Genomic DNA, 12,440 nt, shown 5'->3' on the forward strand with positions numbered 1-12,440 from the left:
CATTCGCATATGCATGAGCCAGTTTGTTCTAGGGGGAAAAAAAGTGTTGCCCAAGATTTATTGCTGAGAAGAAAAAATTAAAAAGGTATTTCCTGTTGACAACCACCCCCCCAAAAAAAAAAAAAAAAAAGTCCCTTTCAGTACTAGCTTGGAATGAAATTCTTGAAACCACATCTGCCTGAGGAGTCAGATGCTCAGTTTGCAGGTGGCCATTAGAAATTAAGGGGCCAATGGGAGTTTAAGCAGCTCTAAAAAATCCCACTGCAGAATTTCAGTGACACTGATAGACCAAAGAGGAAGAACTTCTTAGGACGCTTTGTGTGCGTTTGGAGATTCATTGCTGTTAGGACCTGATGCATCTGCTTAGATTGTAAGCTCTTTGGAGCAGGGATCAGTTTTTGTTCTGTGTTGTATACAGCACCTAGCACCGGGGGGTTCTGCTCCATAACTGAGGTTTCTTCATGCTACCGCAATACAAGTAATAAATAATAATAAATAATAATAATAATCCAGTGGACGTCAATGGATCAGGCCCTTAGTGAGCCGAAAACTGCAGATTTATTTCTGTATTTGTTTTGGAATGAGGGATATGAGAGTAGCAACCGATTCATAACAATCAACTGGTTTCTGTACCTTATCTATAATATTCCACATTGCTTGGCTCATTTTTTCCTTTTAAAACTGCTGCATCGTAGAAGCTGACACATGTGAATGAGCTAATCTGTTCTCCAGAGGGAGTGGGAGACTTTCTAGTAGCCTGTAATGTAAAACAAAGAGTTGCTGCCAACCTGTGGGAAAGTGGGTGACCGAGGATAAAACACTGGCCAAAGACATTCTCAGCTGAAGAAGAGAACCCCATGGATACACCTGAAACAATAGCTCTGAGGGGTGTGAACTGCTTTGTTCATCTCAGTGGGTGTTCTCATTTGCCCCTCTCCCCATTTAGTACACCCGCTTACACACAGGATCAGGGAGAGGGGCTCAGACCTCCCCCATTCCCTACCCTTTAGGGGCAGAGTCTCCCCAGATCCCAGCTCACCCAGGGGCGGGAAGGAGAGCCTTAGAGCACTTCAAATAGTCACCGTTTCAACAGAAAGCATTTCTCAGCAAAACAAAACCAAAAATTCTAAGAAATTGTTGAAATGAAAACCAGGGGTAAATGCAGTCACGAAGTTTAGATAAGTGATAAGTTGTATCAGGCAATCATTATAAACCACACTTGCAGCCCCTTACGTTTCTGTTTGTTCTTTAGAATGGACGCAGTAGAAAATCTGGTGGTTGTCATCAAGTATCTAGTGGCTCCTGTATAGTAAAGTGAAATATGAATCGCTTTGTGACTGCTACCTACGGCTGCTTCAGATCTGGTGCCTGACCCAGCATCTGCTGAAGGCAATGAGAATATTTCCACTGGCTTCATGGACATTGAAGTAGGCCCAGATGAGTGTGTGTGTACATACAGTGTGTAGTAAGTGAAGGCCCTGATAAAGGCCCAGTATGAGGCTTGAGGCCTGCACTAAAGAAATGGTCAAGACTTTGCTAACATAAAGCAAAGTTAAGCTGTGAGCCAAAGGCAGGCCCTGCTCACAGAAGCTGGCAAGGAAAGGGCTGATGCTGCAAAAAGAGACATACCTAAAAGGTACTGGACACCAGATATCAGAACATACACTATACTGGAACATTCCACAGATAACATGGAACAGGCCGACCCATCCCAATGACAGGGGCAAAAGGGTAAAATGATGGATAGAGTTGTTTTGATCGAACCAACATGTACAAGGTGCGAGGCGGCACCTTACTACGTAGAGGGGTTGTACCTTGCTGTGTAAAGGGGTTGCACCTCAATACGTCAGGAGTGATGTGTAACTTGTTTGTACCCGTGTATAAGAATGTATCCCTGGGGTGGTGTCTTTGTCCAGCCACGGGGGCAGTGGAAAGTCCCGCCACTGAGCCGGGTCCTTGCCAAGAGGCACTTTCTCGTAGTATGCCCGGTAGACTAAGTAATCTACGGGGAACTGCCATTGTGTCCGAGATCGCAATAAACCTAGTCGAAGTGACTTTGCATCTTACTAGGCTCTGTGGTTATTGGGGGTTCTCGTCGGGTTTGCTGTGTCAGCTATCTGCGCAGAGCTGGGGCAGCACACAGAGGGAACATACGCACGTAGCCGAGTGATATCAACAGGAGAAAGCAGAAGCACCACACCGGTAGCATCTCACAACACAGTGGTCTCACTTTTTCATGGAATCATAGAAATGAGGCTGGATTTCTTCCAGGTGGAGGGGGATTCCCTGTACTTAAAATGGGGAATGCCCCTAAAATCATCGATCTCTCTCAAAACAGAAGAAGCTTTTGAAGTGTGAGCAGTGTATGCTTGCAACACTGTAGATATTTGATAGCAGCAGGTGGTATATGTAGTCTATGTGCTGGTGCCAGCCATGTAATACACTGTGAAACCATGTGACTATTTATCATGCACCATTGACCGCCTCATCTACAGTCTGCCTATTTCTACATCTCAGGAACTAATTCGAACATTCCAAACCTCTTAGCAGCTTCAGATCTTACGTAGATTTCATTTACGTTTAGCCTGGCTGTGGCCACTAACTTGTCAATGGCGTTTAATATTTACATTTTTTGGTCTATAATTGCGCCATAAGCATTATTTCTTAGTCTTGTGAAATCAACACGTTTGCATGGACACAGAGTGACGGGAGACTGCAGATTAAGAGGTGTTCAAATAAATTAATAAAACACTTGTTGTACCCCTTCTCTTTTCTAGAATGCATGAACTGCACCAGACTAACTGATATGACTGAGAGGCTAAACACTCTGGAAGCCAAGGTAAGCACATGGAACGTGTTTTAAAGGAAAAAATAGTGACTTTAGTGCTGGGGAAGAGGTGCTGAAAAGACAATCCACCAAACAGGTGCAGCATGAGCAAAAACAACACATGCATTACTTCACCAAACTGCCCCACTCATATCACGCAACCCTGTTTTGTAATGACCACCTCTTAGAGCAGAGGTGGGCAAACTACGGCCCGCAGGCCACATCTGGCCCACGGGACCCTCCTGCCCAGCCCCTGAGCTCCTGCCCTGGGAAGCTCGCCCCGGCCCCTCCCCCGCTGTTCCCCCCCTCCGCAGCCTCAGCTCACTCTGCCGCCAGCGCAATGCTCTGGGTGGGGGGGCTGTGAGCTCCTGGGGCAGCGCAGATGCAGAGCCGGGGCCTGAGCTGGTCTCTGTGCTGCGTGGTAGCGGCGGCGGTGTGGCCCAGCTCCAGCCGGGCAGCACGGCTGGAGCGCCGCCAGCCACCAGTGCTCCAGGCAGCGCGGTAAGGGGGCAGGGAGCAGGTGGGGTTGGATAGAGGGCAGGGGAGTTCGGCGTGGTGGTCAGGGGGCAGGGGTGTGGATAGGGGTCAGGGCAGTCAGAGGGCAGGGAACAGGGTGGTTGAATGGGGGCAGTCAGGAAGGAGGGGGGGTTGGATGGGGCAGTGGTGGGCAGTCGGGGTAGGGGTTCCAGAGGTGGTCAGGGAGAAGGGGTGGTTGGATGGGACAGGAGTCCCGGTGGGGTGGGGGGAGAAGGTCAGGAATGAAAGGAAGGGTTGGATGGGGTGGCAGGGGGCCGTCAGGGGTGGAGGTTCTGGGGGCGGTCAGGGGACAGGGAGCGGGGGGGTAGATGGGGCAGGGGTCCTGGGGGGGGGCAGTAGAGGGGGGGATGGGGGCGGGGGCCGGGCCACGCCTGGCTGTTTGAGGAGGCACAGCCTCCCCTAACCAGCCCTCCATACAATTTCCAAAACCCGATGTGGCCCTCAGGCCAAAAAGTTTGCCCGCCCCTGTCTTAGAGTATGTCTACACTGCAATTGGGACAGTGTGTGTATGCATACCTGAGCTAGCTCACTACAAATATGCGGAGCTGCAGCACCATTGTTTTCAGCAAGAAGCTTGATCAATGCTAGTTGGGTATGCCCACCCATGCTGCAGTTGTACCTCCCTATTGCTTTGTAGACATACCTTCAGATGGGAGGTTAGTTCAGTTTCCATTGTTTAGCATCTCTGCTGAGGCTGATAACACTTGCCACTAGAACAGAACCAAAGATCAGCCGATGTAATCAGACTGTATGTGATACCCTTAAGGACAAAAAGCCTAAAGCAAACTTCCACATTCAACCCATAGTTGGACTGTGTCTGTATTTGTAAACGATGGTTAATGTTAGCGGAAATAGCAGCGCATTACTCTTGATCAGAAAGTGTCCATGTGAACCCCTAGGGTTTAATTCTTTGCATTCAAGAAATATGAGGGCAAATTTATACTGGATTCAGCTCTATAACAATGGGATGTAAATCAGCAGAGAATTAAACCTCTGAAGGCAAATAGGTTCTGAGTGTGAGCTCCAATATTAAAACACAGAAGAAACTCCATCCATACCATCAGTATACAAGATGGAGGAACAGCTTGTGTATTTCCTGTGTTATAAAATCTAAATCAGAGGCAATCCAGCTCAATGAAAAAGGGCAGAGATCTGAGATTTGAGGCTGTCCTTTTGTAATTGTCTCCCATAATTCTTCTCTTTAGTCTTTCAATTCTTTTTACTACTTCTCTGCTGCTCCCATCTCTCCAAATCCCTCTTTCACTTTGCTGCTTCAACAACAGCAAATAGAAGAGTGTATGGGCTATTCCAGTTAGAATGTACACATCTCTTACTCATTGGTCTAGGCACCATATAGGTCTCTCTTCACTTTTAAAAATAAGCCTTAATTGAGACTTAACGTGGTGCATGTCTGCTGGCCCGCTGCACAAGAGTGAATTTTGCTCAGGACGAGTGGCAGCTTCTGTTTGCAGATTTGCCTATTAGGGATTGTCGACACTTGAAGGTAATTCAGATTAAGGTAGTGTGTGAATTTGAAGTGCGCTAGCTATTCCAGAATAACTCCATGTATTAGCAAGCCCTAAGTCTCGCATTATATTTGCCGATGTAACTGGATGAAAACTCCTGTGCAACAGTGTTAGGCTCTTCACCTACTTTGCATTGATCTGGTGTTCCATATTTTTCATCCACTGTGCTAATGCACAATCGTTCGTGCTTGTGTTGTTCAAATCTGCATTCCTCCTTTTATCCTTTTCCAAATGTTAGGAGGATTTGATGCACCACACACTGTTGAAAACCTTTCACAGGTGGAATTCAGTATTGTGGTTTTTGTTAAATTGTTTTAATGTGTACCCCACCAAGCGTCATAAAGATAGCTCCCATAAGCAGAGTCAGTTAATTCCCTTTGATCTTCGATTCCTTCTGTGACAGCCCATTCCTGTTTGTCAGATATAGCGCTTGGATCTCCTTAATGCTTGTGCAGCTAATGGTTATCAGTGATCTGTCATAGGAATTCAGGGAATCTCCTGGGGAGTGGGGGAGGAGGATAGGATTGCAGACAACACATGATTTGCTGATAATTGGGGAATTGTGTCTGACGTGAAGTGAAATGAGTGACGTTTTCTGGAACTCCCTCAAAGACATGTGGGGTTGTATATCACCATGAGAAAAAATAAGAAAAACATTCCAGGGAGTTGAATTCCTCAAGTGAAAACAATGGTTATGGTGTAAGGGAAGATTTTGTTTTCAATTCAAAGATGAGCTGAATATTTTTTTGACGCAGTAAGTCCAGGCAGGCTGTGTGTTCCTTGGCAGTGAAGAGCAGGAGGTGTTATAAGAGGAAAGATGACTCTCCTCTTTTAACTACCCACAATGGGTGTGATCCAAAGCTCAAAGAAACCAAATGACAGACGCCCACTGACTTCGTTTGGCTTTTGCATCCGTTGCAGCCAGCACTGTCAGGAGTTTGTATACCTCACTCACCAGAAAATAAAAATCTAGGACTCACTTAAGGCACTTGCAGCAAAAGCACCATTAGAATAGCAAGGAAGGTGGAGTGCCTGAGCAGAGGTGGTTTGTGCCGTTATGCTAACGGACTGAATGAGCCAGGTGCTGGGCTCAGTTAAACTACTGTAAATCAAGGCTGGGATTTTCAAAGGAGGAGTTGGGTGCCTAACTCCCTTAGGATCCTTTGGAAGTCCCTGCCCAAGAGCGCAACTGCATTGGAGTCAGGCCTTGGCTACACTTGCGAGTTACAGCGCAATAAAGCAGCCCCGGGCGCACTAGCTCACTCCCTGTCCACACTGGCAAGACACGTAGAGCGCTCTGACGCCGCAGCTACAGCGCTGCTGGTTTCCACCTCGGCGAGTGAACTAACGTTTGCTGCGCCCCCGCTGGAGCGCCGCGGCATCAGTGTGAACGAGGTGTTGCTTTACTGCGCTCTGATCGGCCTCCGGAAACATCCCATAATCCTCTTAAGTCAAGTGGCCACTCTTGTCATTGCTGGGAAATCGGCTGTAGGAATGCGGAAATACCCTTTCAAAGCTCCGTTTTGGAGAAGCCGGCTGCTTATCAGCTCAGAGAAAAGCAAACATTTACAGTTTGCTTTGAGTGAGTGAGAGAGGCGGGGGGGTGGGGGTGGGTCTGAACTTACAAGACAGCATGCTGACACACTCAGCACCCCAAAAACCCACTCTCTCTCCCCCCACATACACACAACACACTCCCTGTCTCACTCCACCCCACCCCCATTTGAAAAGCACATTGCATGCTGGGATAGCTGCCCATAATGCACCACTCTCAATGCCGCTGCAAGTGCTGCAAATGTGGCCACGCCAGTGCGCTTGAAGCTGTCAGTGTGGACAGACTGCAGCGCTTTCCCTACTGCGCTCTATGAAGGCGGCTTTAACTCACAGCGCTCTACATCTGCAAGTGTAGCCATGCCCTCAATGTTGATAGGCAGATGTGAAACTGGATTAAGACAGAGGAGATTTTCAGTGCCTTCATGGACAAAGGTGGCAGTGAGTTCACATGTAGCAGCACTAACAGCTCAGCGCACAGATGTTTAGTAAGTGCTGGTAGCAGCATTGTATTTGCCTCCTGCATGAGAGCACTAGTGAGAGAAGGAGCTGCCAGGGTCCCTTTCCACCCCTTGTAAGCTTGGCTGTAATTTGTCTATAGATGGACAAAACTGTCATGCTGTCCCATTAGAGAACTCTTGGACTTGAATCCTTCAGGCTGTGACCTGAACTGAAGTTAAGAGGGATGAGTTGAGATTTCAGCCAAAGTATATAGTATGCTAATGGCTAGCCCTGTGGATCGTCTGACATTGTTAACATGGAGGTGGATGCATGAGAAGTCCAGTGCCAAGGTGTAGCCTGCTGTCCCATTTAGAAGGTATTCAAATGAATTTGGGAATATCTGAGTCCCAACCAAAGCCATCAGAAGAACACCTTCCTTCCCCTTTCCTCTTGAGTGCTGAGTTTTGGATAGTTCAGAGTCATAGATGATAAAATAACAGCGTCCTGCCAAAAGAACTGCATTCTTGTTTTGGAATCTTGAGGAAAGCTGTGACCTGTAGCTGGACAGTCTGTTGAATAAACAGAAAAAACAAAACACTTGACTAACTGGGGGAGTCGGTGACATTTCAGCAGCGTTGATTCATCTCAGCTCTGTTGATCTTGGGCATCACACATTGCATCTTTGTGTATTTTGGTGCTACAGTGTTTTGCAGTCCCGGGCACCGTGTAATGTTGAGCAAACTCTGCCTTTCAAGGCTTGTCTAGCCTGGAGGAGGAGCGCGATCATTCTCTATTTTAGCCGCATGGTTTTAAAGTGAGCATTTACGTGTGACATCTCTTCACACTGGTTGGAAGACTTGAGTTTTCAGCACAGTGCTCCTGTAACTAGATCTTAACTCAGTTATATTTTACTGGATTGTGAAAGCAAAGGAAACCTGGGTACTTTGGACAGTTTGGAGAGACTATTTATTTTATGTGAATGGTTTCTTTCAGATTTTTCACCATTTCACCACAATGACAGCTTGAAGCAACATCGCCACGTATTGATGTAACACAATGGCCTTGTGTTAAAATATTACATTCCATCATGACATTGTGACACAACAGGAAAATGGCTGAAGGAAACCCCATCCCAATGGCAAAGGGAGACCGAGAAATGGGGAATAAACCCTGATTTTGGTTAATCTCTGTGAATGTTATTCCTTTGCTCTTTGCGTCTGTTCACTCTCCAGGAGTGGTGACTTGGCACCTAATCCACCTACCGTGGGCCTGATTCTGCTTTTACTTATGCTGATTTTACACCAGTTTAACTTCATTGATTTCAGTGGCGTTATTCCAGATTTACACTGCTAGGAGAGCAGAATCACATCGCATACGAGGAGCCCAATCCAAAGCCTCTTGAAGTCAGTGGATGGGTCCCCATCGAGTCCAACGCTAGACGAAAGAAGAAGTTGATAAACTATTCTGGAGACAAGCCAAGAGATGCTATGTGTCAACATAGACAGCACTGCAAAAGGTCACTTGCCCAGCACTACAAAAAGTAGAAGTCTTTTGGCAGCAGGCTTTTAATAGTGGAATGATGTAGAAGTCTGAGCTAGTCTGAGTTTTGCTATGTACTCCTGAAAGGGGTTTGCAAAAGATGAGGCGACTTTTTATATTCCTATGAATAGGGCTCAGCCGGTTATCTTCCTGGACTTGGCCCCGCTCTTCCTGTTAGAGATGGCAGAACTGAATCAAAAGAAGTAAAAACCTCTCTGAACCTCCATTCCCTGCTGAATCTGAAATGAACTTCTGTTGCGGTTCAGAAAAATTGGGGTTAAGTGTTTATTTTTGTGTCCCTCTGAACTTGGTTTTGGCCAGAAACAGAAGCACCCAAGTACTACAAAAGAGGCTGGTGTCGCTGTATTTTTGCTAGTGCAGAGGCAGAGATAACAGGACGTCTCTCAAAAGGCTGTTCTGAGATTTTTAGCTTGATTTGAATGATCTTTGGGGCTTGGGTGGCTTGGCACGGGAGCCAGACTTCTGTTTTAGCCTCAGGCTTAAGGGAGATTAGCTCAGTGCTCGGGGAGGGGGGAACTGTCCGGGATTGGCTGAGATCTGGAATTTATCTGCTGCTTTGCTTTCCCCCTATATTCTGCCCAGATCTTCTCTTCCTCACCCCTGACTCTGCCTGCAGTGTAGGAGAGCTGCTTATTGCCGGTATGCCCGTCTCACTCATGATTAGTGCTCCCTTCTCTGTCTGACATGTGGCCAGAGATGGGAGGGAATATGTACGTACTGTGTTACACACACACACACACACACACACACACACACACACACACACACACACACACACACACACACACACACACACACACACACACACACACACCCACTCCCCTGACCAGCATTTGGCTCCCTTCTCTAGCCATGTGTCCCTGGCAGAGAAGAGCAATGAGGATTCGAGTGACTAATAGAGAGGAGTGGACTGGTGATGTGGACACACCCACACCACTGACAGGACCTGGAGGAACTGCGGGCAGCAATTCCTCTATCACTCACACCTCTGTCTCTTTCCTTCACTTCCACCATGCTTCACCATGCCCACCTCTCATTTCATCTTTATCTTTCCCCACTCCCCTTGGGTCCCCAGAAATCTCCTTTCACCAGCATTGGCTTTAGGGAGCTCCCTCTGATGCTCTGATTCCTTCTCTTCCCTCACTTTTTCACTGCCTGCATAGCACGTGAAACATACTGAGTGGAAGCACAGCTGGGTGCCAGGCAAAGCAAAACTCGCCAACGTAGGAAGTTTTGCTTTACAACCGAACTATGCAAGAAAATATCATGAGTTGGAAAGCAGAGGGAGTTGCCGGAGCCAGTGTGGGAGAGACGACACACGGGCAGCAAAAAGGTCACTTTGACCTGACTCCTCTCTTTCAGACTTATCAGGAACAAAAGAGGAATGTCTTAAATCTTTGGGAGTCACTTATTGCTAACTGCAGCATTTGCAAGGTGGGCGACATCTCCTCAGGAGGAGGAATCGCCGTTCACAGCCATAAATCTTATATGGCTAGATCTCCAAGCAGCTTTAGAAGTTACTCCATTGCTGTGTATATGCTATAGCTGAAGGACTATTTTGTGTGTGTGTGTGTGTGTGTGTGTGTGTGTGTGTGCTGAAAACTTTGGGATAATTAATTAGGTTATTTGTGACAAACCAAAATCAACAAATATCTGGGCGTTGCATTGGCACAAGGGAGACACTTGCAATGAAACAATGACTGTAAATCAAGTAAAGGTCACTCATGAATAACTGCTGATTTTGGTTCCCGTTAGAGTTTCAGCACAGCATGGCTGCTGTGAGCTCATGGAATGGGAATGGATAAGATCAGCTGTCTTAAATTGGCCGGTGCTTCAGAGACCCAAAGGGGTGAGGCCCCTGACCTCTACTGTTTCTAATTTCCGTAAATGGCCAAGATGCACAGAGCCAAGGTCAAGTGAAAGAACTAGTGTGCAGCAAGCTGGCTTTGAATGCTCTGTGTACTTGGGTGGATGCTTATTGGATGGGCTGTGATAACCACTAATGTGCTAGTCACATGAGCAAAAAACCACTTTCTTGACCATGTCCAGGTAATGGGGAGAAGCCACAAAAAAGCCCAACAGAGCATTATGGGTATGGAAAGATGGTTTATTCCCCACTCACTTCATTTATCAGACGGTAAGTGAAGGGACTTGTGGTCAGCAGTAGAGCAACGTTCTGTGGGTCTGCAGAACCTATAAAAGGGGGATGTAACTAAAGTTTATCTTTCACTTTGTAAGAGATATGTTCAATTCACCCCGCATGTTGGATTGATGTTAGAGGTAGCAAAAATATCCCACTGATTCTGTAATGAGGGATGTGTGGATTGGCACCAGGTGTAAATAACCAAGAAACAAACACAGGAGTCATTAAGGCAAAATGGTTAGATGCTATCTGAGGGTGAGAGAGAGCATGAAATAGACGTCGCTCATTTTCTCAAAATGCCTTATGCTCTCAGTGGCACTAGTCCAGAATTGTCATGTTTAGCATTGTGACCATGCAGAGGAAGAGTTGTGTAACATGATGTCAGGTTAGGTTGCTTTCCTAACTTTCCTACTTCAGCTCTAATTTATGTTGTGTGTGGTCTAGAGATGGGTGACCACCTCACTTTGCTAACTCTTAGCCCACTCAAATGGAAGGCTGTATGGCCGAGAGTATTAGAACACTGGATTGGAACTCCGCACACCTGGGTTCTATTTCTTGTCTCTGCCATTGGCCTGTTGGATGACCTTGGGCCTGTAAAATGGGGATAATGATACTTACCTTCCTTTGTAAACCACTTTGTGTTCTACTGATGGAAAAACACTATATCAGAGGTAGGTGGTATTCCTTTTTTTTAATGTGTTGTAGGTTTGAAAGTTTGACTCATGCTCAGGTATCGTGTTCCCGATCTGTTTAGTGCAGATTAAAGAAGGATCCAGGGAAGAGGAGAAAAAGCAGGGTGAAGGAGAATCAAAAAGGGGGCAAGGTGTACAATTGCAGAATGGGTGGTGAAAGGAAGCAGAGAGGGGAGAATATGGTAAAACTAACAGATGCAGTAGGCCTGGCTTCGCTTAACTCATTTTTAATCTGGTTTTACACCATTGTGGGACCATTTGACCTCAGCAGAGGTACTCGTACTTTACATCGGTATGAGAGCAGATTCCAATTGTGTCAGACCAGCCTTTTGGGAGTGGGGTTTCTTTTACCCCTAACACATAGTACAGGCTTTCCACTAGCTAGAAAAACATTGAGCCGGAATGCTGCCGTCAACTGCACCAGTGTAAATCTTGATTAAATCTCTTAAGTCTAAAGGGTGTAAACCTGGAGTGAGAGAGAGCAGAATCCAGCTCTATGCAGTCTTATTGCCTCCTTTGAGTATTCTCTTCTTGTAAGACATGAATACAGTATTCTCTTCTTGTAAGGCATGCAGACAACTTACATCTGTATTATCGCATAAAAGGATCCCATTTGTTTTATTCTGTTATACACCCATATCTTTTCACAAACTCTATCCAAGGGTTACAGATCATGTGATATTAATCTCATCTTTTGGTAATTGTTCAAATGCAATATTTGATCCCAGTCGATATAACCCATTCTTATCTCCTGACGCTACTTTTAAGAAGTCTGTGGCGTTTCACGGTGATTTAAATGCAAAGAGATACATTACAAATCCTGTGTCTGACTGATTCATTGTGTGATTGATAAATGATCTGCATATTTTCTGCATGAAAACAGTCCTCGTAAGGCGATACCCTGCCCAGAAGTCTGCGAAAGGTTAAAGGAAATTTTTTAAACATGTATAGACTTTAGACCAATACACTGTTGTTTTTTTTCTGCTACATGAAATCCACCCTATTTATTTAGAATATAATATCACACTCCACTTTTATAACCCTATCTTTTTTTAATTACTAGGTACAATTATGTGGAACCATAGTAACAAAAAGACGACAATTGCAATACAGATGTTAAAGTGCTCTTGACCTGTTCCGAGGGGGGATAGATTTAAGAAATG

The 12,440-nt window shown here is 46.0% G+C and overlaps 1 protein-coding gene across 1 annotated transcript in view; it reads left to right on the forward strand.

The window, feature by feature from the left end:
* The window catches only part of COL26A1 (collagen type XXVI alpha 1 chain), a 209,243-nt gene that overhangs the window by 156,473 nt on the left and 40,330 nt on the right, over positions 1–12,440 (forward strand). Inside the window, exon 4 of the mRNA XM_065418468.1 lies at positions 2,778–2,839. Coding sequence (XP_065274540.1) covers positions 2,778–2,839 — 62 coding nt within the window. The remainder of the gene's footprint in view (positions 1–2,777; positions 2,840–12,440) is intronic.

The sequence above is a fragment of the Emys orbicularis genome, chromosome 17 (assembly GCF_028017835.1).
Source record: "Emys orbicularis isolate rEmyOrb1 chromosome 17, rEmyOrb1.hap1, whole genome shotgun sequence".
NCBI classification, from domain to species: domain Eukaryota; kingdom Metazoa; phylum Chordata; order Testudines; family Emydidae; genus Emys; species Emys orbicularis.